The sequence below is a fragment of the Somniosus microcephalus genome, chromosome 24 (assembly GCF_052327205.1).
Source record: "Somniosus microcephalus isolate GS21.2 chromosome 24, FLI_Smic_1.0, whole genome shotgun sequence".
Taxonomy (NCBI): Eukaryota; Metazoa; Chordata; class Chondrichthyes; order Squaliformes; family Somniosidae; genus Somniosus; species Somniosus microcephalus.
In genome coordinates, this window is record NC_141010.1 from 3,326,326 (window position 1) to 3,354,210 (window position 27,885).

Below are 27,885 nucleotides of genomic sequence, written 5' to 3' on the forward strand. Positions count from 1 at the left end.
CCCGGAGAGAGAGAGAGAGGGGAGCCCGGGGCCCGGAGAGAGAGAGAGAGGGGAGCCCGGGGCCCGAGAGGAGAGGAGAGAGAGGGGAGCCCGGGGCCCGGAGAGAGAGAGAGGGGAGCCCGGGGCCTGGAGAGAGAGAGGGGAGCCCGGGGCCCGGAGAGAGAGGGAGAGGGGGGAGCCCGGGGCCCGGAGAGAGAGAGAGGGGAGCCCGGGGCTGGAGAGAGAGAGGGGAGCCCGGGGCCCGGAGAGAGAGGAGAGGGGGAGCCCGGGGGCCCGGAGAGAGAGAGAGAGAGGGAGAGGGGGGAGCCCGGGGCCCGGAGAGAGAGAGAGAGAGGGGGGAGCCCAGGGCCCGGAGAGAGAGAGAGGGGAGCCCGGGGCCCAGAGAGAGAGAGAGGGGAGCCCGGGGCCCAGAGAGAGAGAGAGGGGAGCCCGGGGCCCAGAGAGAGAGAGGGGGGAGCCCGGGGCCCGGAGAGAGAGAGAGAGAGAGGGGAGCCCGGGGCCCAGAGAGAGAGAGAGAGGGGAGCCCGGGGCCCAGAGAGAGAGAGAGGGGAGCCCGGGGCCCAGAGAGAGAGAGGGGGGGAGCCCGGGGCCCGGAGAGAGAGAGAGAGAGGGGAGCCCGGGGCCCGGAGAGAGAGAGGGGGGGAGCCCGGGGCCCGGAGAGAGAGAGAGAGGGGAGCCCGGGGCCCGGAGAGAGAGAGAGAGGGGAGCCCGGGGCCCGGAGAGAGAGAGAGAGAGGGGAGCCCGGGGCCCGGAGAGAGAGAGAGAGAGAGGGGGGGGGGGCCCGGAGAGAGAGAGAGGGGAGCCCAGGGCCCGGAGAGAGAGAGACGGGGCCCCGGAGAGTGAGGGAGGCCCTCGGGGTGCGGCGTGCTGGGGCCGATCAGGGAGTGAGCAGGAGAGCTATGCATGGATCAGAGGCTGAGTTGCTAAACGAGCAGTTTGTATCTGTCTTCCCCAGGGAAGAGGATGCTGCCACAGACAGAGTGAAGGAGGAGGCAGTGGACACAGTGGTTGGGATAGGAATTGATGAAGAGGCGGTGTTCGAAAGGCTGCTGCAACAGCAAAATACTGTGGCTGCTGGGAATCTGAAATAACAACAAAAAAATGCTGGAAACACTTGGCAGGTCAGGCAGCTGAGTGTTTCTTGCATTTTCTGTTGTTATTAGAAAGGCTGGCTTACTTATAAAGTAGATAAATCACCAGGAGCGGATGGGATGCATCCTAGGATGCTGAGGGAAGTAAAGGTGGAAATCGCGGAGGTACTGGCCATAATATTCCAATCCTCCTTAGATACAGGGCTGGTGCCAGAGGACTGGAGAATTGCAAATGTTACACCCTTGTTCAAAAAGGGTGTAAAGATAAACCCAGCAACTACAGGCCGGGCAGTTTAACCTCGGTAGTGGGGAAGCTTTTAGAAACAATAATCAGGGACAAAATTAACAGTCACTTGGACAAGTGTGGATTAATTAAGGAAAGCCAGCATGGATTTGTTAAAGGCAAATTGTGTTTAACTAACGTGATTGAGTTTTTTGATGAGGTAATAGAGAGGGTTGATGAGGTCATTGTGGTTGATGTGGTGTACATGGATTTCCAAAAGGCGTTCGACAAAGTGCCACACAATAGGCTTGCCAACAAAGTTGAAGCCCATGGAATAAAAGGGACAGTGGCAGCATGGATATGAAATTGGCTAAGTGACAGGAAACAGAGAGTAGTGGTGAACGGTTGTTTTTCGGACTGGAGGAAGGTATACAGTGGTGTTCCCCAGGGGTCTGTTCTAGGACCACTGCTTTTCTTGATATATATTAATGACTTGGATGTGGGTGTACAGGGCACAATTTCAAAATTTGCAGATGACACAGAACTTGGCAGTATAGTGAACAGTGAGGAGGACAGTGATAGACTTCAGGAAGACATAGACAGGCTGGTGGAATGGGCGGACACGTGGCAGATGAAACTTAACGCAGAAAAGTGTGAAGTGATACATTTTGGTAGGAAGAATGAGGAGAGGCAATATAAACTAAAGGGTACAATCCTAAAGGGGGTGCATGAACAGAGAGACCTGGGGTATGTGTGCACAAATCGCTGAAGGTGGCAGGGCAGGTTGAGAGCAGTTAAAAAGGCTTCTGGGATCCTGGGCTTCATAAATAGAGGCAGAGTACAGAAGTGTGGAAATTATGATGAACCTGTATAAAACACTGGTTCGGCCCAAACTGGAGTACTGTGTCCAATTCTGGGCACCACATTTTAGGAAGGATATGAAGGCTTTAGAGAGGGTGCAGAAAAGATTTATGAGAATGATTCCAGGGATGAGGGACTTCAGTTACGTGGATAGACTGGAGAAGCTGGGGTTGTTCTCCTTAGAGCAGAGAAGGTTGAGAGGAGATTTGATAGAGGTGTTCAAAATCATGAGGGGTCTAGACAGAGTAGATAGAGAGAAACTGTTCCCATTGGCAGAAGGATCGAGAACCAGAGGACACATTTAAGGTGATTGGGAAAAGAACCAAAGGCAACATGAGGGAAAACATTTTTACGCAGCGAGTGGTTATGATCTGGAATTCACGGCCTGAAAGGGTGGTGGAGGCAGATTCAATCGTGGCTTTTAAAAGGGAATTGGATAAGAACCTGAAGGAAAGAAATTGCAGGGCTACGGGGAAAGGACGGGGGAGAGGGACTAGCTGAGAGTCGAGACGGGCTGAATGGCCACTTTCCGTGCTGTAACCATTCTATGATTCTGGGCCCGGGGTTCAGGTGAGGCCACCGGGGCTGTGCAATCAGCCTGAGCCCACTCTCTTGCCAATTGGATTGTCCGCTGGTCGGCCAATAGGAGCGGGGAGGGGGCGGGGATCCACCATGTGGCGGCGGAAGCAGATTCAATAGCAACTTTCAAAAGGGAACTGGATAAATACTTGAAGCGGAGAAATTGCAGGGCTATGGGGATAGAGCAGGGGGATGGGACTAATCGGAGAGCTTTTTCAAAGAGCAGGCACGATGGGCCGAATGGCCTCATGTGCTGTGCGATTATGAATTCTCTACTTCACCAGATTTTATATGATGTTTTCCTTACTGTGATTTGTCACTCACCCACAGGGATGTCCTGTCAGTGTGCTAAAAATAGAATGTACAAAAAATGTACGTCAGCATCGGTAAAGGGAAAAGGTGACTGTTTTCGGTGCAGACCCTTTGCCAGAAGTAGCATTGTGTTGCTTGGCATCGTTACCATTAAAATTAGGCATGGCAATTCTCCCTCCCTTGACCGTGTATCCAAGGACCACCTCTTGAATACCGCCTTTTAGTTTATTGCTTGTGAATTGTGCTAGTGGCCAGGCAATTTCTCTGTTTTGTGACTGTTCACTTGTTGAGAGCTGGGAGAATGCAGAGCGGGGCGGAGTTGGAGGGCAAGTCATTTCTTATACACTGTTTACAAGTTTGTTGCAGTGCAGCAGAAGCCTGGGGGACCTGTCACCTGCCCTCGCCTCCCAGGGAATGGGTAGGGAGTGGAGGGTGAACATTTCCACCAAAATAGCAAAGCTTGCACAACATTATTGTGGTGATTATGTTGGTTGCCAAGGAGCCTCTGACAAACAGCGTGAGAAGTTGTTTTGCAGCAGCTAAGTGAAGAGGGTGGGGCATTTGCTGTTTCCCTGACAGGAAGCTGGGGTCTTGGAGGTCTATCGTGCAGTCTGAGGTTCGAGCTGAGAAACATCCATGGGAGGGAGGTCGAGCGAAAACTCTGCCTCCTGAACCATTGATGTGATGGGTTGCTGGGATGTGGGTTTATTCCCGCATTTCTCTGCACACAGCTTGGTGGGGAGACAGCAATCTAAGGTGACTGAGAAGGAGTTCCCAGGGTTCCTGAATTAGGATGCAATAATTGGCCTCAGTGTTTGGGGGGCGGGGGTGGTGGAAATCAGCTGTAATTCCCCGAGGGGGGTCAGGGTAGGGAGCAGGGCTGATCTGTGATATGTCCTACACTATATTTCTCATTGGGTTTGGAGATGATTGTACAATAAATGGCACCCTTTTTTAGAAAACGATGATGGATTTTCATGATTATGAATTGAATTGTGATATTTTTGGGGAAAGGACACATTGGTCACCTCGGTCTTGGTGAGCAATTATGATTTAAAGGCTTTTAATCAGCAACTCCTTGTGGAAGACTCCTTGTGGAAGTCCCCATGTGTGAGGACCGATATCGCTCCCCGGCCATGGTTGAATAGCTTGCTGAGTCTCGCTGCTCCAATCATGCCTGATGAATGGCCACTTAAGCAAGAAGTCAGAGGGCCCCCAGCAAGTGGGAAATCCGGGATAGAAAAATCAGCCGTTAAAAGCTTGACAGAATAATCCTGATATGTTGATGTCTGTTGTCAGTATCTTTAGATTCTCACATCAATGATTTGGACTTCAATGTAGGAAGTATGATTAAGAAGTTCGCAGATGATACAAAACTTGGCCATGTGGTTGATAGTGAGGAAGAAAGCTGTAGACTGCAGGAAGATATCAGTGGACCGGTCAGGTGGGCAGAAACATGGCAAATGGAATTCAATCCGGAGAAGGCTAACCAGGCAAAGGAGGGCAAACAAGGCAAGGGAATACACAATGAATGGTAGGATACTGAGAAGTGTAGAGGAACAGAGGGACCTTGGAGTGCATGTCCACAGTTCCCTGAAGGTAGCAGGGCAGGTATACGGGATACTTTATTAGCCGAGGCATAGAATACAAGAGCAGGGAAGTTATGCTAGAACTGTATAAAACACTAGTTAGGCCACAGCTAGAATACTGTGTGCAGTTCTGGTCACCACATTACAGGAAGGATGTGATTACACTAGAGAGGGTACAGAGGAGATTTACGAGGATGTTGCCAGGACTGGAGAATTTTAGCAATAAGGAAAGATTGGATCGGCTGGGGTTGTTTTCTTTAGAACAGAGGAGGCTGAGGGGAGACTTGATTGAGGTGTATAAAATGATGAGGGGCCTGGATAGAAGGACCTATTTCTCCTAGCAGAGAGGTCAATAACCAGGGGGGCAGAGATTTAAAGTAATTGGATTAGAGGAGAGTTGAGGAGAACTTTTTTCACCCAGAGGGTGGTGGGGGTCTGGAACTCACTGCCTGAAAGGGTGGGAGAGGCAGAAACTCTCATCACATTTAAAAAGTACTTGGATATGCACCTGCTGTAACCTACAGGGCTACGGACCGAGAGCTGGAGAGTGGGATTAGGCTGGATAGCTCTTTGTCGGCCGGCACGGACACGATGGGCCGAATGGCCGCCTCCTGTGCTGTAAATTTCTATGACTCTAAAACTTTAAATGCTAGAAACCTTTTATCAAATGGAGGTGTAGATGCTGCAATGGCAGAATGCCAGATTTCAGAATTTTTAATCCCTCTTGATGTGCGTCACATTGCCAGCTTCATTTTGGTCCCTTGTTTCGGTGGGTCCGAGTGGAATGTCGAGTTGGCCTAAACTCGCTAGAAAGAACGAACTTGCATTTCTCCAGCGCCTTTCACATCCTCCATACCTCCCAAAGCACTTCACAGTCAATGAAGTACTTTTAAAGTGCAGTCATTGTTGTAATGTACGAAACGTGGCAACCAATTTGTGCACAGCAAGCTCCCACAAGCAGCAACGACTAGATAATGTTTTTAGTGATTTTGGTTGATGGATAGATATTGGCCAGGACACGGGAGAACTCCCCTGCTCCGCTTCGAATAGCGCCATGGGATCTTTTACATCCAGCTGAGAGCAGACAGAGCTTCGGCACTGGGTCAGTGCCAATGTTCTCGTTAAGCTGTGTGGCCGCGTAGCTGGTGAGCCGACTTTTAAATAATAAAAAAAACAGTAATACGCGGAATTTTGAATGGGCCAAGTAGCCCATTAAAGGGGAGGTGTGGCCCAAAAGAAAATTACAGGGAACATTGCTCAGTACTGCCCCTCCGACAGTGTGGCGCTCCCTCGGTACCGCCCCTCCGACAGTGCGGCGCTCCCTCGGTGCCGCCCCTCCGACAGTGCGGCGCTCCCTCGGTACCGCCCCTCCGACAGTGCGGCGCTCCCTCGGTGCCGCCCCTCCGACAGTGCGGCGCTCCCTCGGTACCGCCTCTCCGACACTGCGGCGCTCCCTCGGTACCGCCCCTCCAACAGTGCGGCGCTCCCTCGGTACCGCCCCTCCGACACTGCGGCGCTCCCTCGGTACCGACACTGCGGCGCTCCCTCGGTACCGCCCCTCCGACAGTGCGGCGCTCCCTCGGTACCGCCCCTCCGACAGTGCGGCGCTCCCTCAGTACCGCCCCTCCGACAGTGCGGCGCTCCCTCAGTACCGCCCCTCCGACAGTGCGGCGCTCCCTCAGTACCGCCCCTCCGACAGTGCGGCGCTCCCTCAGTACCGCCCCTCCGACAGTGCGGCGCTCCCTCAGTACCGCCCCTCCGACACTGCGGCGCTCCCTCAGTACCGCCCCTCCGACAGTGCGGCGCTCCCTCAGTACCGCCCCTCCGACAGTGCGGCGCTCCCTCAGTACCGCCCCTCCGACAGTGCGGCGCTCCCTCAGTACCGCCCCTCCGACAGTGCGGCGCTCCCTCAGTACCGCCCCTCCGACAGTGCGGCGGCGGCGCTCCCTCAGTACCGCCCCTCCGACAGTGCGGCGCTCCCTCAGTACCGCCCCTCCGACAGTGCGGCGCTCCCTCAGTACCGCCCCTCCGACAGTGCGGCGCTCCCTCAGTACCGCCCCTCCGACAGTGCGGCGCTCCCTCAGTACCGCCCCTCCGACAGTGCGGCGCTCCCTCAGTACCGCCCCTCCGACAGTGCGGCGCTCCCTCAGTACCGCCCCTCCAACGGCGCGGCACTCCCTCGGCGCCGCCCCGGAGTTTTAGCCTGGATTTTGTGCTGAAGTCTCTGGAGTGGGACTGAAACTCATGACCTTCTGACTCGGGCGAGTGTGCCACCAACTGAGCCACGGCTGACAGCAAAGTTTGCAAATGGTAGCCAGGGTGAGCAGGTGATCGACTGGGATTCTGTCTCGGGAGAAACTGATTGATATACCTATCAATTCATCCAATGAAAAGCGACGAGTTAAGAAAGTAACTATAGGTTTTTATTGGCTAAATAACAGAGCCCACCCTCGTGGGTGATCGGATACAACAAGGAGGAATGCCAGCCAGTCGACCACCTTTATACCTGGGCAGGTAGGTGGAGTCATGGGCGGAGTCAGCAGTGGTCAGCCCAGGTATAGCAGCGTGACAAGAGGCGACCTCGTATAGTGATACAACAGTGTGAACAGTGATAACCATAGAGTAACGATATAACAGTGATAACTGTAGTGTAACGATAGTGAACGATAAAAGTGGTTTACCACATTCACCCCTTGTTTAGATTTGAGTCCGGCGGGGTGAAGTGTACTACCAGTTCTGGTATGTCAGTCTGTCCGGAGGCCTCGTAAGCCTTTCTGATCGTCGCAGCGGCGGTGTTGCATTATCCGGTGTTAATGCTGGTGTCTGCGTGGTCAGCGAAGGTTCGTGGGGTTCCGGCATGCCGTCTACCTGGGCTGGAATTGGGGGGGTGGTGGGGGGGCGGTGAAGGTGGTGTCTCCGGAGTGCCCGAGGGTGCGAGGTCTCGTAAGGAGACTGTGTCCTCCCGCCCGTCTGGGTATGCCACATAGGCGTACTGGGGGTTGGCGTGCAGGAGGTCCACCCTCTCGACCAGGGGGTCCGTTTTATGGGCCCTCACGTGCTTTCGCAGCAAGACGGGCCCCGGAGAGGTCAGCCAGGTTGGTAGCGTGGTTCCCGTAGTCGACTTCCTGGGGAAAGCAAACATTCGTTCATGGGGGGTGGCGTTGATGGCAGTGCAAAGTAGTGACCGGGTGGAATGCAGCGCTGCCGGGAGGACTTCCTGCCAGCGGGAGGTTGGGAGGCCCTTAGACTTTAAGGCTAAGAGGACGGCCTTCCATACCGTCGCGTTCTCTCTTTCCATCTGGCCGTTCCCTCGGGGGTTGTAGCTGGTGGTCCTGCTTGCAGCAATACCTCTCGCTAGTAGGAACTGACGGAGTTCCTCGCTCATGAAGGAGGAGCCCCGGTCACTATGTATATAGTTTGGGAACCCGAACAAGGCGAAGAGGTCGTTCAGGCATTTAATGACCGTGGTACTGGTCATGTCTGGGCAGGGGAAGGCAAAGGGGAAACGGGAGTACTCATCAACAATGTTGAGGAAGTACACATTACGGTCAGAGGACGGGAGGGGCCCCTTAAAGTCGATGCTCAGGCGCTCGAAGGGGCGGGTGGCCTTGATCAGGCTTGCTCTGTCCGGCCTAAAGAAGTGCGGTTTGCACTCGGCACAGGTCTGGCAGTTCCTGGTCATGGTCCTGACCTCCTCGATGGAGTAGGGCAGGTTGCGGGCCTTAATGAAGTGGTAAAGTCTGGTGACCCCGGGGTGGCAGAGGTCGTTGTGGAGGGTCTGAAGTCTATCACTTTGCGCGCTGGCGCATGTAATTCGTGACAGAGCATCGGGGGGTTCGTTCAGCTTACCTGGCCGGTACAAGATATCATAATCATAGGTGGAGAGCTCGATTCTCCACCTCAAGATCTTGTCATTCTTGATTTTGCCCCTCAGCTTGTTATTAAACATAAAAGCGACCGAACGTTGGTCGGTGAGGGTAAATCGTTTGCCTGCCAGGTAGTGCCTCCAGCGTCGTACCACCTCCACAATCGCCTGGGCCTCCTTCTCGACCGACGAGTGTCGGATCTCAGGGCCCTGTAGGGTCCTTGAGAAGAAGGCCACCGGTCTCCCCTCCTGGTTAAGGATGGCGGCTAGGGCGAAGTCGGATGCATCGCTCTCGACTTGGAAGGGGATGGACTCATCCACTGCGTGCATTGTGGCCTTGGCAATGTCTCCCTTAATGAGGGAGAAGGCTGCGCACGCTTCCTCCGTAAGGGGGAAGGATGTGGACTTCATGAGGGGTCTGGCTTTGTCCGCATAATTGGGCACCCATTGGGCATAGTAGGCGAAGAGCCCCAGGGTTCTCTTCAGTGCCTTTGGACAGTGGGGGAGGGGTAGCTCCATGAGGGGGCGCATTCTTTCGGGGTCAGGGCCGATGACTCCGTTCTCTACTACACAGCCGAGGATGGCAAGGCGCGAGGTGTTAAACACACATTTATCCTTATTGTAGGTGAGGTTCAGCCGTTGGGCCGTACGGAGGAATCTCTCCAGATTAACATCGTGGTCCTGCCGGTCGCGGCCGCAGATGGTGACGTTATCTAGATAGGGGAACGTGGCGTGCAGCCCGTTCTGGTCAACCATCCGGTCCATCTCCCTTTGGAAGACCGAAACCCCGTTGGTGACGCCGAAGGGAACCCTAAGGAAGTGGTAGAGGCGGCCGTTCGCCTCGAAGGCTGTATACTGGCGGTCCTCAGGGCGGATAGGGAGTTGGTGATAGGCCGACTTAAGGTCGATGGTGGAGAATACCCGGTACTGCGCAATCTGATTGACCATATCAGATATGCGGGGAAGCGGGTATGCGTCCAGCTGGGTATACCTGTTTATGGTCTGGCTGTAGTCGATGACCAGGCGGTTTTTATTGCCGGTCTTAACGACCACGACCTGGGCACGCCAGGGGCTGGTGCTCCCCTCGATGATGCCCTCCTTCAGGAGACGCTGCACCTCAGAGCTAATGAAAGCTCTGTCCCCGGCGCTGTACCGCCTGCTCTTGGTAGCGACGGGTTTGCAGTCGGGGGTGAGGTTAGCGAACAGGGAAGGTGGCGGGACCTTGAGGGTGGATAGGCCGCAGGTGTTACGCGGTGGGCGGTTTAAAATCTGCTGGTTGTCAACTGTGAGTGGGGGGAGGGGTCCGCCGTATGCTAGCGTGACGCTTTGGAGGTGGGATTGGAAGTCTAGGCCTAGTAGGACGGCAGCGCATAGCTGGGGCAGGACGAGGAGTTTAAAATTTTTATACTCCGTACCCTTAACCGACAGGGTCACAACACAGTAGCCGCTGATGTCTGTGGCGTGTGACCTCGATGCCATCGAGATCCGGTTGCGCGTTGGCAGGACAGGGAGGGAGTAGTGGCTCACCGTGTCTGGGTGGATGAAGCTCTCCGTGCTTCCGCTGTCGAACAGGCAGGTCGTGGCGTGGCCGTTTACTTTGATGTCCATCATCGACTTGGACAGGTGATGCGGGCGGGCCTGGTCCAGTGTGACGGAGGCTAGTGTATAGCTGAGCGAGTTGTTGTAGTCTGCGGTTGAGGCGGTAGTCGGGTCTAGAGGCACGGTGGCGGTCGGGCGTGGTGGGTAAAATGGCGTCTCCCACGAGGTTGGACAAAATGGCGGAGAAGATGGCTGCCCCCATAACTCACATGAGGCACTGCCGGTGTCGGTTGCCTGTATCAAAGATGGCCGCCCCATGACTCACATGTGGGGATGCTGGCCTCTTGCCTTGAAGGAAGATGGCCGCCCCCACAGCTCGCATGAGGCACTGCTGGCCTCTGATGATCCACCTCTGCAGGCCTTAGCGAAGTGGCCTTTCTTCACGCAGTTTGAGCAGGTAGAGTTCCTGGCTGGGCAGCGCGACCTCGGGTGTTTCGCCTGGCCGCAGAAGAAGCAGCCGGTGGCCCGATCGCGGGGGTCCGATGTCGGAGCCGGTACCGGGGGTGGCGGTCTCGATCGGGTCCGGGACGCTGAGGTAGGTCCCAGGGGGGTTGCTGCGGGGGGTATCGCGGTCGGGGTCGGTCCCAAGTCCCAGGGTCGCGAGTTACAGTACCTTGAGTATGCCTCGAGGTCCCGATGGGCCACCTCTAGAGAGAGAGCGAGGGCTGCAGCTTTGTCCAGGTCGAGGTCCCTTGCTTCCAGTAGTCTTTGCCGTGAGTAGTCGGACCGCAGGCCTTTCACGAAGGCATCGCAGACATTGTCTTCAGTATTTTCTGCCGCCGTTACCGCTTTAAAGTTACAGTCTCTGCCGAGTGCTTGTAGCACCCGTAAAAATTCCTCCACGGGCTCTCCTGGCTGTTGCGGGTGGGATCTTAGGAGGTGTCTGGCATACATGGAATTTACCGGGGTTTGGTACTGTCTTTTCAGCCGGTTGATGGCGTCCTCGTATGTTTTAAGGTCCCGGATGAGTGCGAATACTTTAGGGCTCACTTGGGCGTTCAGAACTCTTAGCATGGATTTCTGAGGCACGCCGGATTCTCCCAGGTAGGCTTCGAAGCAGCTCAGCCAGTGTTCGAAGTCGAGGGCTGAGTTTGCTGCCTGTGGGTTTAGGTCCAGGTACGGTGGTCTGAGGGCTCGCAGCCAGGCCGGCTGTTGTAGCTGGGCGTTTGGCTGGTCGTTTGACTGCTCAAGTGTCGATATTTTAAAATTTAGCCAATAAAATTGATATACCTATCAATTCATCCAATGAAAAGCGACGAGTTAAGAAAGTAACTATAGGTTTTTATTGGCTAAATAACAGAGCCCACCCTCGTGGGTGATCGGATACAACAAGGAGGAATGCCAGCCAGTCGACTACCTTTATACCTGGGCAGGTAGGTGGAGTCATGGGCGGAGTCAGCAGTGGTCAGCCCAGGTATAGCAGCGTGACAAGAGGCGACCTCGTATAGTGATACAACAGTGTGAACAGTGATAACCATAGAGTAACGATATAACAGTGATAACTATAGTGTAACGATAGTGAATGATAAAAGTGGTTTACCACACTGATCGAGGGAGCTAGGAGGCTCGGTAATGTGCTGCGAATTTAACTTTCTTGTGACACAGTAGTCAGATAATTGCACTAACTGCTTGTGATACGGTTAATAAGTCTGCTGTCAGATATTAAGTGATGTTCAAAACTGACTCTATTGTGTCTTTATTGTAGTGGTGCCTGAGGGTACAAGGCCCGCTATCAGGAACTCGCCAACACCATCTTGGGGACGTTTCCTGATGCGGCTATTTCTGCAGATGTTGGGAGAACAGGTAACGTCAATACATTAACACTCTCCATTCAGCTAATGGCTACCTTCAGGTGGGATGAGTGCGGACTTCATCGGCCTTATAGAGTAATGTATGGCAGGAGTATCAATAGGCGAACTTTTATATCAGTCAAGGCTGAAATCTCAGTGTTTCTGTTACGTTGGGAGTTCCTCTGTCTGCCATACTAGCTACAGTACCTGGTTAACCTGCAGTAAGGGAAAGACTTGCATTCATATTGCTCCATCCCTCTAAAGTACTTGGCATACAATAAGTTATATTGAAGAGCAATGTCTCTGGTTAGGTAGGCAAATAGTGGTTCTATTACTGGGCTAGTAATCCAGAAGCCAGGACTAATGATACAGAGACATGAGTTCAAATCCCACCATGGCAGCTGGGGAATTAAATAAATCTGGAATTGAAAAAAAAGCTAGTATCAGTATTGGTGAGCATGAAACTACTGGATTGTCGTAAAGAAAACCATTTGGTTCTGAAATGGCGGCTCACCACCACCTTCTCAAAAGCAATTCGGGATAGGCAGTAAATGCTGGCCTTGCCAGCGACGGCCACATCCCGTGAATGAATTAAACATAGAAACATAGAAGATAGGAGCAGGAGTAGGCCATTCGGCCCCTCGAGCCTGCTCCGCCATTCAATGCGATCATGGCTGATCATCCAAATTCAGTACCCTGTCCCTGCTTTCTCCCCATACCTCTTGATCTCTTTAGCCTTAAGAAATATATCCAACTCCTTCTTGAATATACTTAATGAATTGGCCTCTACTGCCTTCTGTGGTAGAGAATTCCACAGGTTCACCACTCTGTGGGTGAAGAAATTCCTCCTCATTTCTGTCCTAAATGGCTTACCCGTTATCCTTAGACTATGACCCCTGGTTCTGGACTCCCTGACCATCGGGAACATCCTTCCTGCATCTGGCCTGTCCAGTCCTGTCAGAATTTTATAAGTTTCAATGAGATCCCCTCTCATTCTTCTAAACTCCAGCGAGTATAAGCCCAATCGACCCAATCTCTCCTCATACATCATTCCTGCCATCCCAGGTATCAGCCTGGTGAATCTTCACTGAACCCCTTCCATGGCAAGAACATCCTTAGATAAGGCGACCAAAATTGCACACAATACTCAAGATGTGGTCTCACCAAGGCCCTGTACAACTGCAGCAAGACATGCTTGTTCCTGTCCTCAAACCCTCTCGCTATGAAGGCCAACATACCATTTGCCTTCTTAACCGCCTGCTGCACCTGCATGCTTACCTTCAGCGACTGGTGCACAAGGACACCCAGGTCTTGTTGCACTTTCCCTTCTCCCAATCTATTGCCATTCAGATAATAATCTGCCTTCCTGTTTTTGCCACCAAAATGGATAACCTCACATTTATCCACGTTATATTGCATTTGCCATGCTTCTGCCCAATCACCCAACCTCTCCAAATCATCCTGGAGTTTCTCTGCATCCTCCTCACGGCACACACGCCCACCCAGCTTTGTGTCATCTGCAAACTTGGAGATATTACATCTAGTTCCCTTGTTTAGATCATTAATATATTGTGAATAGCTGGGGTCCAAGGACCGATCCCTGCGGTACCCCACTAGTCACTGCCTGCCACTCGGAAAAAGACCCGTTTATTCCAACTCTTTGCTTTCTGTGTGCCAACCAGTTCTCTATCCAAGTCAATACCTTGCCCCCAATCCCATGTGTCTTAACTTTACACGCTAATCTCTTATGCAGGACCTTATCGAAAGCCTTCTGAAAGTCCAAATACACCACATCCACTGGTTCTCCCTTATCTATTTTACCAGTTACATCCTCAAAAAATTCCAGTAGATTAGTCGAGCACAATTTACCTTTTGTAAATCCATGTTGACTTTGTCCGATCCTGTCACTGTTTTCCAAGTGCTCTGCTATTGCATTTTTAATAATGGACTCTAGCATTTTCCCCACTACCGATGTCAGGCTTACCGGTCTGTAATTCCCCGTTTTCTCTCCACCACCTTTTTTGAATAGTGGGGTAACATTAGCTACCCTCCAATCCATGGGTACTGTTCCAGATTCCATCGAATGTTGGAAGATGATCAGCAATGCATCTACTATTTCTAGGGCCACTTCCTTAAGTACCCTAGGATGTAGATTATCAGGCCCTGGGGATTTATCGGCCTTTAATCCCGTCAATTTCCCTAACACCATTTCCCTACAAATACTGATTTCTTCCAGTTCCTCCCTTTCATCAGACCCTATGTTCCCCGACATCTCTGGGAGGTTATTTGTGTCCTCCTTTGTGAAGACAAAACCAAAGTATGTATTTAATTGGTCAACCATTTCTTTGTTCCCCATTATAAATTCCCCTGATTCTGACTGCAAGGGACCTATGCTTGACTTCACCAATCTTTTTCTCTTCACATATCTATAAAAGCTTTTACAGTCAGTTTTTATGTTCCCTGCAAGCTTACTCTCATATTCTATTTCCCCCTTCTTAATTAATCCCTTTGTCCTCCTTTGTTGAATCCTAAACTGCTCCCAATCCTCAGGTTTACTGCTTTTTCTGGCCAATTTATATGTCCTCTCCTTGGATCTTATGCTATCCCTAATTTCCCTTGTTAGCCACGGTTGAGTCACCTTTTTTGTTTTATTTTTATGCCAAACTGGGATGAACAAATTCTGTAGTTCATCCATGCGGTCTTTGAATGTTTGCCATTGCCTATGCACCGTCAACCCTTTGACTGACATTCCCCAATCAATCCTACCCAACTCGCGCCTCAGACCATCGTAGTTTCCTTTATTTAAATTCAGGACCCTAGTCTCTGAGTCAACTACTTAATTCTCCATCTTAATGACGAATTCGATCATATTATGATCGCTCCGACCCAAGGGGCCTCATACAACAAGATTGCTAACAAGAATTTTTTTTAAATGTGCAGCCAATTTGCACAGAGCAAGATCCCACAAACAGCAGTGAGATGAATGACTTATTTTTTGGTGCCATATATCGATTGAGCAATGTTCCTGGCACATCGGGGAAGCTCAGAGATATTTGTAACATCCATCTGAACCACTAGGAAAGGTAGACAGGACTTCAGTTTAATGTCTCATCTGAAAGGAGGTACATCCAAAGATACAGCGCTCCGTCGGTGGGGCCCCGGGGCGCGGCGCTCCGTCGGTGGGGCCCCGGGGCGCGGCGCTCCGTCGGTGGGGCCCCGGGGCGCGGCGCTCCGTTGGTGGGGCCCCGGGGCGCAGCGCTCCCCTAGATTATGGGCTCATGTCCTGAAGTGGGTCTTGAACTCACGACCTTCTGACTCTGAGCCAAGCTGCTACTATTTAATCCACTTTATGATTCAATTTGCTGTTAGAACCAAAGAATTTTACAGCACAGATGGAAGCCATTCGGCCATTGTGTCTGCTGGCTTTTTGCTGGAGAATTCCAAAATTAATCCCGCTGCCCTGCGCTCTGCTTCAAATCTTTATGCAAGCTTCCCTTAAAAGATGCGATGGTCTCTGCTTTAACCACTCCCTGTGGTGAAGCATTCCAAGCTCCAGCAAACCCTCGATATAAAAAACCACAACTCTCCGCCCCTCCTCACACTCCCTCTGACCATATTAGATTGATGACCCCTCCTCACTAACTCCCCAACTGGACAGAATAGTCTTTCCCGGTTTACTATCAATACTCTTAATAATTGTAACCTCCAGTAAGTTTCCTCTCGGCCTTCCCTGCTCCAGTGAAAACAGTCTCAGTATCTGAGGTCTCTCCTCATAACTTGAGTTTTCCATCCCTGGGGAATCTGCACTGGATGCTATCTGTGGCTTTAATATCCTTTCTATAATGAGATGCCGTTTGGTTTTACTGGCTCGATAGGAACTTTGTCATTTCCTACTGCGTTTACCGGTATGTTGCTAATCCCTTTTTACTTATGAAAGGATCTATTCCCCCTTTATATAATAAATGTCTAGTTCTGCTCTCTTGATGTTCCTTGTGCCATCCATCAGTGCTTTTCCTGCGATAGGTGTGCTAGAGGATGTTTCATCGTTTATTTCCCTTCCTTCTCCCCTCCTATTGCTCTGCACCTCTCCCTTGGCATGCCCATTAGGAACAGGAGGAGGCCATTCAGCCCCCCGAGACTGTTCCCCCCCCCCCCCCAAATTCAATTTGATCATGGCTGATTTAGCTGGGAGTCTTGGGCAGAGACTGCCCTACCACTCCACGGCACAGCCTGTTACAGCAGTACCACATTGCCCTCTTCTTTGCTCTTTGTAAAGTGCCCTGTGACTCCGGTCTGTAGCTGAGGGAATGTATGTTGTGTGTGTTAATGAACTTTTCTCACTCTGACTTCAGGCAGCTTTGAGATTGAAATCAACGGGCAGCTGGTCTTCTCCAAACTGGAAACTAGCGGCTTCCCTTATGAAGATGATGTAAGTAGAAAGTTTAATCCTTTCCAGACTGAACAAATCTCAACATAATTGGTTGCCCCCCTGCCCCGCCCTGTTCCTCTCTACGTATCACATAGAATTTACAGCACAGAAACAGGCCATTCAGCCCAACTGGTCCATGCCAGTGTTTACATAAGAACATAAGAATTAGGGGCAGGAGTAGGCCACACGGCCCCTCGAGCCTGCTCCGCCACACGGCCCCTCGAGCCTGCTCCGCCACACGGCCCCTCGAGCCTGCTCCGCCACACGGCCCCTCGAGCCTGCTCCGCCACATGGCCCCTCGAGCCTGCTCCGCCACACGGCCCCTCGAGCCTGCTCCGCCACACGGCCCCTCGAGCCTGCTCCGCCACACGGCCCCTCGAGCCTGCTCCGCCACACGGCCCCTCGAGCCTGCTCCGCCACACGGCCCCTCGAGCCTGCTCCGCCACACGGCCCCTCGAGCCTGCTCCGCCACACGGCCCCTCGAGCCTGCTCCGCCACACGGCCCCTCGAGCCTGCTCCGCCACACGGCCCCTCGAGCCTGCTCCGCCACACGGCCCCTCGAGCCTGCTCCGCCACACGGCCCCTCGAGCCTGCTCTACCATTCTATAAGATCACGGCTGACCTTCGACCTCAACTCCCATATCCCTTGATTGCCCTAGAGTCCAAAAACCTATCCTAGAAACATAGAAATATAGGAGCAGGAGTAGGCCATTCGGTCCTTCGAGCCTGCTCTGCCATTCAATATGATCATGGCTGATCCTCTATCTCAACTCTTGCTACAGTTGTACAGGGCCTTGGTGAGACCGCACCTTGAGTATTGTGTGCAGTTTTGGTCGCCTTACCTGAGGAAGGACGTTCTTGCCATGGAGGGAGTGCAGCGAAGATTCACCAGGCTGATACCTGGGATGGCAGGAATGACGTACGAGGAGAGATTGTGTCGATTGGGCTTATACTCCCTGGAGTTTAGAAGATTGAGAGGGGATCTCATCGAAACCTATAAAATTCTGTCAGGTCTGGACAGACTAGATGCAGGAAGGATGTTTATGATGGCCGGGGAGTCCAGAACCAGGGGTCATAGTCTAAGGTTAAGGGGTAAGCCATTTAGGACTGAAATGAGGAGGAACTTCTTCACCCAGAGAATGGTGAACCTGTGGAATTCTCTGCCACAGAGGGCGGTGGAGGCCAGTTCATTAAATATATTCAAGAAAGAGTTAGATATATTTCTTAAGGCTAAAGGGATATGGGGAGAAGGCAGGGACAGGGTACTGAATTTGGATGATCAGCCATGGTCTCATTGAATGGCGGAGCAGGCTCGAAGGGCCGAATGGCCTACTCCTGCTCCTATCTTCTATGTTTCTAATACCATATTCCTGCTCTCTCCCCATACCCCTTGATGACTTTTGTGTCTAGAAATCTATCTCCTCAAATATATTCAGTGACTTGGCCTCCACAGCCCTCTGGGGCAGAGAATTCCAAAGATTCACACCTCACGGAGTGAAGAAATTCCTCTTCATCTCAGTCCTAAATGGCCGACCCCTTATCTTGAGACTATGCCCCCTAGTTCTAGACACTCCAGCCAGGGGGAAATAGCCTCTCGGCATCGACCCTTACTGAGGTTGTTTATGCTCCACACGAGCCTCCTTCGACCCCTCTTCCTCTCGCCCTGTCAACGTCTCTGACACAAGTATGGAATTCTCTGCCACAAACCACTGTTGATGTGGAGTTCATCAATCTTTTTAGAATGGTAATTAGACAGTTAGTTGAATATAAACACATTTGGGGAGTGAGGAGAGTGGGATTAGGCTAGCTGGTTCATGTGGAGGAAAGCCCCAGTGATGGGCTGAATGGCCTGTTTCTGTGCTGGAATACTGATTCCTTCTTCAGTTCCATATGTACTTAAGGGGAGGTTTGATGCATACATGAGGAAGAAGGGAATAGAGGGATCCGAGGGGCAGGGTGGGGAGAGATCATTAGTGGGAGGAGGCTCGTGTGGAGTATCAACACTGGCATGGACCAGTTGGGCCGAATGGCCTGTTACCGTGCTGTCGATTCGATGTAATGACAGCAAAGACCAATGCAGGGCTTCTTCCATCTGTAAAGGATATCGAAGAACTGGAGAAGCTGCAAAAAAGGATTTACTAGGATGATCCCAGAACTGCGAGGTTATAACTATCAGGAGAGACTGAACCGGCTGGGGCTCTTCTCTCTCGGAAAGAGAAGACCGAGGCGGGACCTGATAGAGGTCTTTAAAATTATGAAGGGGTTTGATCGGATAGACATGGAGAAGATGTTTCCATTTGTGGGGAGACCAAAGCAAGGAGCCATATTCCCTATGATTGGGTGGCAGGGAGACAGGCAGCTGATGCGCCAACTGGTGGATCCACCATTGGATGAGGTATGGTGTCAGCAGGGTAGCAGCAACACTCGCAGGTTTTGTGGTGAGATGTGCTGCTCCTGTGAAGCTCTTGGTGTGTGCTGTCCATCTAGCGAAGGCCCAAACGTGTGCTCATCGCTTGTTGAAGTACTGTTCCAACGCGCTACTGCCCGGCCTCCCACCCTCCACCTTCCGTAAACTTCAGCTCATCCAAAACTCTGCTGCCCGTGTCCTAACTCACACCCCCTGTGCTCACTGCCCCGTGTCCTAACTCACACCCAGTCCCGTTCACCCATCACCCCTGTGCTCACTGCCCCGTGTCCTAACTCACACCGAGTCCCGTTCACCCATCACCCCCTGTGCTCACTGCCCCGTGTCCTAACTCACACCCAGTCCCGTTCACCCATCACCCACTGTGCTCACTGCCCCGTGTCCTAACTCACACCAAGTCCCGTTCACCCATCACCCCCTGTGCTCACTGCCCCGTGTCCTAACTCACACCCAGTCCCGTTCACCCATCACCCCCTGTGCTCACTGCCCCGTGTCCTAACTCACACCCAGTCCCGTTCACCCATCACCCACTGTGCTCACTGCCCCGTGTCCTAACTCGCACCCAGTCCCGTTCACCCATCACCCCCTGTGCTCACTGCCCCGTGTCCTAACTCACACCCAGTCCCGTTCACCCATCACCCCTGTGCTCACTGCCCCGTGTCCTAACTCGCACCGAATCCCGTTCACCCATCACCCCCTGTGCTCACTGCCCCGTGTCCTAACTTACACCCAGTCCCGTTCACCCATCACCCCCTGTGCTCACTGCCCCGTGTCCTAACTCGCACCGAGTCCTGTTCACCCATCACCCCTGTGCTCACTGCCCCGTGTCCTAACTCACACCCAGTCCCGTTCACCCATCACCCCTGTGCTCACTGCCCCGTGTCCTAACTCGCACCGAGTCCTGTTCACCCATCACCCCCTGTGCTCACTGCCCCGTGTCCTAACTCGCACCGAATCCCGTTCACCCATCGCCCCTGTGCTCGCTGACCCGTGTCCTAACTCGCACCGAATCCCGTTCACCCATCACCCCGTGCTCGCTGCCCCGTGTCCTAACTCGCACCGAATCCCGTTCACCCATCACCTCCTGTGCTCGCTGCCCCGTGTCCTAACTCGCACCGAATCCCGTTCACCCATCACCCCTGTGCTCACTGCCCCGTGTCCTAACTCACACCCAGTCCCGTTCACCCATCACCCCCTGTGCTCACTGCCCCGTGTCCTAACTCTCACCCAGTCCCGTTCACCCATCACCCCGTGCTCACTGCCCCGTGTCCTAACTCACACCCAGTCCCGTTCACCCATCACCCCCTGTGCTCACTGCCCCGTGTCCTAACTCACACCGAGTCCCGTTCACCCATCACCCCCTGTGCTCACTGCCCCGTGTCCTAACTCACACCCAGTCCCGTTCACCCATTGCCCCTGTGCTCGCTGCCCCGTGTCCTAACTCGCACCGAATCCCGTTCACCCATTGCCCCTGTGCTCGCTGCCCCGTGTCCTAACTCACACCGAGTCCCGTTCACCCATCACCCCTGTGCTCGCTGACCCGTGTCCTTACTCGCACCGAATCCCGTTCACCCATCACCCCTGTGCTCGCTGACCCGTGTCCTAACTCGCACCGAATCCCGTTCACCCATCACCCCTGTGCTCACTGCCCCGTGTCCTAACTCGCACTGAATCCCGTTCACCCATCACCCTCTGTGCTCGCTGCCCCGTGTCCTAACTCGCACCGAATCCCGTTCACCCATCACCCTCTGTGCTCGCTGACCCGTGTCCTAACTCGCACCGAATCCCGTTCACCCATCACCCCTGTGCTCACTGCCCCGTGTCCTAACTCGCACCGAATCCCGTTCACCCATTGCCCCTGTGCTCGCTGACCTACACTGTCTCCCGGTCTGGTAGCACCTCGAATTTAAAATTCTCGTCCTTGTGTTCAAATCCCATGGCCTCGCCCCTCCCTATCTCTGTAACCCCCTACAGCCCTCCGCTCTTCCAATTCTGGCCTCTTGCGCATCCCCCACTCTCCTCGCTCCACCGTGGCCGTGCCTTCAGCTGCCTGGGCCCTGAACTCTGGAATTTCCTCCCTAAACCCCTCTGCCTCTCTCTCCTCCTTTTAAGTCGCTCCTTAAAACTTATCAAGCTTTTGGTCATCTGTCCTAATATCTCTTTACGTGGCTCGGTGTCAAATTTTGTTTGATAATCACTTCTGTGAAGCGCCTTGGGATGTTTTACTACGTTTAAAGGCGCTATATAAATGCATGAGGTTGTTGTACTTGTGTAACCATAAAGAAAAGGATTTGTTATTGAGGAAATGGCTGCGCAAATATAAATGACTAATCAAAGCTAAACCGGGAAGGGTGCCGTCACTGATGGTAACGCCTTTCTGCCTGGCTTGCTAAGCAGGTGAATCTGAAGTGATTTCTCAAGTTGTGCTGGTTACTCCCCGTCTGTTACAGATCATCGATGCAATCCAGAAAGCCAGTGTGGGAGACGAGGTACAAAAGGTCGTCAACAGCCGTCCTCCTTGTGTCATTCTGTAGCCTTGTCTAGATATGGTGCCTTCTTTCGCCAGCTGCTAACCTGCCACGCTTCCAGCGCTTGGAACACCTGCCTTGAAGTGTGTTCTTGTCCAGGTCCTGGAGATGTGGAAACGCGCAAAGCCCCAAGACAGTGTGATGTATTTCTTTTTAGTGTAGTATTGTGATTTCAGACACTAGGTGCTGCTAGCGAATTATTTATTCTTTAAAGCTGCGGTGAGCTGACTATGGCGCATATTTAGATTTCTCTGCTCGCACATTGTGCTTCAGAAATAACGTGCAATTCCTGCCTCTCGGAGCACGTCGAACCAATGCATTTTAAAATGTATTTTTCCATCCGAAGTAGCTTTGCTGCTCCTCAATTTGCCACAGTTGTTTTTTTGCCTTTAATTCTTCCTTGGACAGACACGGGGGCTGACTTACTCCCAGTCGCTGTCCAACCCTCTCGGCCGGCCACTGTTGCTGTACCGATAGGGGAATGCTGACCACTTGCTCTTTGATTCCACCCCCCCACTCACCAAACTGGAAGACTTTGATCTCTGCATGGCATCTCCCTGCACAATGTGGCTGAGATTGAGATGGGCAGAGTGTCGGGGGCATCGAACCCACATCCCTCTCCTCTCTAGTGTTTGTTTATGCAATGAGTTCCAATTGATCTGAAGAACAGGAAATGCTAGATTAGACCATGCTTTGCTCAGAGAGGCAGGTTTCTCCACACTCCTGCCTTTCTATCTCTATTCTTATGAGTTTCAATTACTGGAGTAAGAGGGATAGAGATTGCCGTGGAGTCCGTGTGTTGTGGATCCGCTGCCATCGCAGCTGTGTGGGGCAGCGAAGTGGTGTGACTCATTCCCCCGCGCGCTCTGTGAACATTCCCTGTCAGTCCTTTCTCCGCTGTCTGTCACAGTGGATCGTCCTGGGGTTTTCTCCAAAAGCAGCTGCTGATTTACTGAAACTGTCGACTTGCTGCAGGTTTAGAATCTGGGTCTCTGAATGACTTTTTAACTGAAAACTAATGGTTAAAATATGAAGGGAACGAGATGCCTTTTCTAACAGGAGAGCAGGTTCACAATTTCAGTTTATTTTTAAACAAACAATTATGTTTGCACTTTGCTGTGATATCTAATCTAACCTAATTAAACATTTTCACTCTATCGGAACCCTTGTCAGTTCTTTGTAAGAACGGAAATTAATTCACGCTGATAATTGAAACCAACTCTTATTGAATTCTTAGCGTCAGCTACCTCAGTTGGTAGCGCCCTCACCTCCAAGTCAGAAGGTTGTGGGTTCAAGTCCCACTCCAGAGACTTGAGCACAGAAATCCAGGCTGACACTCCCAGTGCAGTATTGAGGGTGCACTGCACTGTCAGAGGAGCAGTACTGAGGGAGTGCTGCACTGTTGGAGGGGCAGTACGGAGGGAGTGCTGCACTGTTGGAGGGGCAGTACTGAGGGAGTGCTGCACTGTCGGAGGGGCAGTACTGAGGGAGTGCTGCACTGTCGGAGGGGCAGTACTGAGGGAGCACTGCACTGTCGGATGGGCAGTACTGAGGGAGCGCTGCACTGTCGGAGGGGCAGTACTGAGGGAGTGCTGCACTGTCGGAGGGGCAGTACTGAGGGAGTGCTGCACTGTCGGAGGGGCAGTACTGAGGGAGTGCTGCACTGTCGGAGGGGCAGTACTGAGGGAGTGCTGCACTGTCGGAGGGGCAGTACTGAGGGAGTGCTGCACTGTCTGAGGTGCCGTCTTTCGGATGAGACGTTAAACCGAGGCCCCGTCAGCTCTCTCAGGTGGATGTAAAAGATCCCATGGCACTATTGCGAAGAAGAGCACTGGAGTTCTCCCCGGTGTCCTGGGCCAATATTTATCCCTAAATCGACATAACTAAAACAGATCACCTGGTCATTATGACATTGCTGTTTGTGGGAGCTTGCTGTGTGCAATTGGCTGTTGCGTTTCCTACATTACAACAGTGACTACACTTCAAAACAAAGTACTTCATTGGCTGTAAAGTGCTTTGGAATATTGAGGTTGTGAAAGGCTCTACATAAATGCAAGTCTTCCTTTATTAGTAGCAAAGTATATTTAGTATCTGAGGTAATTTCATATTCAGTTTTAATTCGGTTAGTAATTTCCTCTCTACAGTCCACCTGCAGGGACTCTCCCCAGCCTCAGTCCTGCAGTGGGCCCTGGACCCGGCCGGCGGGCAGCCGCTAGCGCTGTCCTTGTTACAGTTCAGTGTTGTGCCAGACCAGTCGCAGGCTTGGTTTTAAACAATTTAAAAAAAAATTAAAAAAATAAAAAAATGGTTTGCAGGTTTGTCACAAAGCTCATTTCACATCAACACCAAAACACAAGCGGAAAAAGTGCATTTCAGTCCACACACTTCGTCTGTGAAGCTCTTGATTTCTCCCTTCAAACCGCTCCCACTGCCAGTGACAGACCTGTACCCACCAGTACTGTACCCCAGTGTTATACAGTGACAGACCTGTACCCCAGTGTTATACAGTGACAGACCTGTACCCACCAGTACTGTACCCCAGTGTTATACAGTGACAGACCTGTACCCCAGTGTTATACAGTGACAGACCTGTACTCACCAGTACTCTACCCCAGTGTTATACAGTGACAGACCTGTACCCACCAGTACTGTACCCCAGTGTTATACAGTGACAGACCTGTACCCACCAGTACTGTACACGTGTTTAAAAATAAAACAAAAAAGGTGACTCAACCGTGGCTAACAAGGGAAATTAGGGATAGCATAAGATCCAAGGAGAGCACATATAAATTGGCTAGAAAAAGCAATAATCCTGAGGATTGGGAGCAGTTTAGGAGTCAACAAAGGAGGACAAAGGGATTAATTAAGAAAGGGAAAATAGAATATGAGAGTAAGCTATCAGGGAACATAAAAACTGACTAAAAGCTTTTATAGATATGTGAAGAGAAAAAGATTAGTGAAGTCAAGCGTAGGTCCCTTACAGTCAGAATCAGGGGAATTTATAATGGGAAACAAGGAAATGGCAGACCAACTAAATACATACTTTGGTTCTGTCTTCACAAAGGAGGACACAAATAACCTCCCAGAGATGCCGGGGAACATAGGGTCTGATGAAAGAGAGGAACTGAAAGAAATCAGTATTTGTAGGAAAATGGTGTTAGGAAAATTGATGGGACTGAAGGCCGATAAATCCCCAGGGCCTGATGGTCTACATCCCAGGGTACTTAAGGAAGTGGCCCTAGAGATAGTAGATGCATTACTGGTCATCTTCCAGAACTCGATAACTCTGGAATGGTACCCATGGATTGGAGGGTAGCTAATGTTACCCCACTATTCAAAAAAGGTGGTAGAGAAAAAGCGGGGAATTATAGACCGGTAAGCCTGACATCGGTAGTGGGGAAAATGCTAGAGTCTATTATAAAAGATGTAATAGCAGAGCACTTGGAAAGCAGTGACAGGATCGGACAAAGTCAACATGGATTTACAAAAGGTAAATCATGCTTGACTAATCTACTGGAATTTTTTGAGGATGTAACTGGTAAAATAGATAAGGGAGAACCAGTGGATGTGGTGTATTTGGACTTTCAGAAGGCTTTCGATAAGGTCCCACACAAGAGATTAGCGTGCAAAATTAAGGCACATGGGATTGGGGGCAAGGTATTGACTTGGATAGAGAACTGGTTGGCGGACAGAAAGCAAAGTGTTGGAATAAACGGGTTGTTTTCCGAGTGTCAGGCAGTGACTAGTGGGGTACCGCAAGGATCGGTCCTAGGACCCCAGCTGTTCACAATATATATTAATGATCTGGACGAGGGAATTGGATGTAATATCTCCAAATTTGCAGACGACACAAAGCTGGGCGGGAGGGTAAGCTGCGAGGAGGATGTCGGGAAACTCCAGTACGATTTGGACAAGTTGGGTGATTGGGCAGAAACATGGCAAATGCACTATAATGTGGATAAATGTGAGGTTATCCACTTTGGTGGCAAAAACAGGAAGGCAGATTATTATTTGAATGGCAATAGATTGGGAGAAGGGGAAGTGCAAAGAGACCTGGGTGTCCTTGTGCACCAGTCGCTGAAGGTAAGCATGCAGGTGCAGCAGGCGGTTAAGAAGGCAAATGGTATGTTGGCCTTCGTAGCAAGAGGGTTCGAGTACAGGAACAAGGATGTCTTGCTACAGTTGTACAGGGCCTTGGTGAGACCGCACCTTGAGTATTGTGTGCAGTTTTGGTCACCTTACCTGAGGAAGAACGTTCTTGCCATGGAGGGAGTGCAGCGAAGATTCACCAGGCTGATACCTGGGATGGCAGGAATGACGTATGAGGAGAGATTGTGTCGATTGGGCTTATACTCACTGGAGTTTAGAAGATTGAGAGGGGATCTCATCGAAACCCATAAAATTCTGTCAGGTCTGGACAGACTAGATGCAGGAAGGATGTTTCTGATGGCCGGGGAGTCCAGAACCAGGGGTCATAGTCTAAGGATAAGGGATAAGCCATTTAGGACTGAAATGAGGAGGAATTTCTTCACCCAGAGTGTGGTGAACCTGTGGAATTCTCTGCCACAGAGGGTGGTGGAGGCTAGTTCATTAAATATATTCAAGAAAGAGTTGGATATATTTCTTGAGGCTAAAGGTATCAAGGGATATGGGGAAAAGGCAGGGACAGGGTACTGAATTTGGATGATCAGCCATGATCACATTGAATGGCGGAGCAGGCTCGAAGGGCCGAATGGCCTACTCCTGCTCCTATCTTCTATGTTATACAGTGACAGACCTGTACCCCCAGTACTGTACCCCAGTGTTATACAGTGAAAGACCTGTACCCCTGAGTACTGTACCCGTGTTATACAGTGGCAGACCTGTACCCACCAGTACTGTATCCCGGTGTTATGCAGAGACAGACCTGTACCCCAGTACTGTACCCCAGTGTTATACAGTGACAGACCTGTACCCCAGTGTTATAGTGACAGACATGTACCCCAGTGTTATGCAGTGACAGACCTGTACCCACCAGTACTGTACCCCAGTGTTATACAGTGGCAGACCTGTACCCACCAGTACTGTACCCGTGTTATACAGTGGCAGACCTGTACCCACCAGTACTGTATCCGTGTTATACAGTGATAGACCTGTACCCCCAGTACTGTACCCGTGTTAGACAGCGACAGACCTGTACCCGAGTACTGTACCCCAGTGTTATACAGTGACAGACTGTACCCACCAGTACTGTACCAGTGTTATAGTGACCAACCTGTACCCACCAGTACTGTATCCCAGTGTTATAGTGACAGACCTGTACCCACCAGTACTGTACCCCAGTGTTATACAGTGACAGACCAGTACCCACCAGTACTGTACCCCAGTGTTATACAGTGACAGACCTGTACCCACCAGTACTGTACCCCAGTGTGATAGTGACAGACCTGTACCCACCAGTACTGTACCCCAGTGTGATAGTGACAGACCTGTACCCACCAGTACTATATCCCGGTGTGACAGTGACAGACCTGTACCCACCAGTACTGTTCCCCAGTGTTATACTCTCTCCAGACACAGTTCGAGTTTGAACACTTCAGCCAAGGGATTGCTTTTATTACCGATTAGCAGCGGTCACTGATTCATAAGAAAATGTGGCAAACAATATGTGCACAGCGTGATCCCAGAAACTGCAAATAAATGACGGACAGGATGATCTCTTTTAGTTGTTGGCCGTGAGAACCATGTTGGGCTGAACACTGGGAGAACTCCCTGTTGCTCTGAATAGTGCCGTGAGATCTTTTATGCACAGTTGAGTTGACCGATGGTATCTTGTTTTAACATCTCAGCGCTCCCTCAGTACTGTCCCTCCGACAGTGCAGCACTCCCTCAGTACTGCCCCTCCAACAGTGCGGCGCTCTCTCAGTACTACCCCTCCGACAATGTAGCGCTCCCTCAGCACTGCCCCTCCGACAATGTAGCGCTCCCTCAGCACTGCCCCTCCGACAATGTAGCGCTCCCTCAGCACTGCCCCTCCGACAATGTAGCGCTCCCTCAGCACTGCCCCTCCGACAGTGCAGAGCACCCTCCGTACTGCCCCTCCGACAGTGCGGCGCTCCCTCCGTACTGCCCCTCCGACAGTGCGGCGCTCCCTCCGTACTGCCCCTCCGACAGTGCGGCGCTCCCTCCGTACTGCCCCTCCGACAGTGCGGCGCTCCCTCCGTACTGCCCCTCCGACAGTGCGGCGCTCCCTCCGTACTGCCCCTCCGACAGTGCGGCGCTCCCTCCGTACTGCCCCTCCGACAGTGCGGCGCTCCCTCCGTACTGCCCCTCCGACAGTGCGGCGCTCCCTCCGTACTGCCCCTCCGACAGTGCGGCGCTCCCTCCGTACTGCCCCTCCGACAGTGCGGCGCTCCCTCCGTACTGCCCCTCCGACAGTGCGGCGCTCCCTCCGTACTGCCCCTCCGACAGTGCGGCGCTCCCTCCGTACTGCCCCTCCGACAGTGCGGCGCCCCCTCAGTACTGCCCCTCCGACAGTGCGGCGCCCCCTCAGTACTGCCCCTCCGACAGTGCGGCGCCCCCTCAGTACTGCCCCTCCGACAGTGCGGCGCTCCC

General features: G+C 52.2%; 1 protein-coding gene across 1 annotated transcript in view; it reads left to right on the forward strand.

Annotated features, from left to right (window-relative positions):
- Positions 1 to 22,448, forward strand: part of mien1 (migration and invasion enhancer 1) — a 63,025-nt gene extending 40,577 nt beyond the window's left edge. The window contains exons 2-4 of the mRNA XM_085966071.1: positions 11,825 to 11,922; positions 16,262 to 16,338; positions 21,214 to 22,448. Coding sequence (XP_085822197.1) covers positions 11,825 to 11,922; positions 16,262 to 16,338; positions 21,214 to 21,297 — 259 coding nt within the window. The 3' untranslated portion in view covers positions 21,298 to 22,448. The remainder of the gene's footprint in view (positions 1 to 11,824; positions 11,923 to 16,261; positions 16,339 to 21,213) is intronic.
- The last annotated feature ends 5,437 nt before the right edge of the window (positions 22,449 to 27,885 follow it).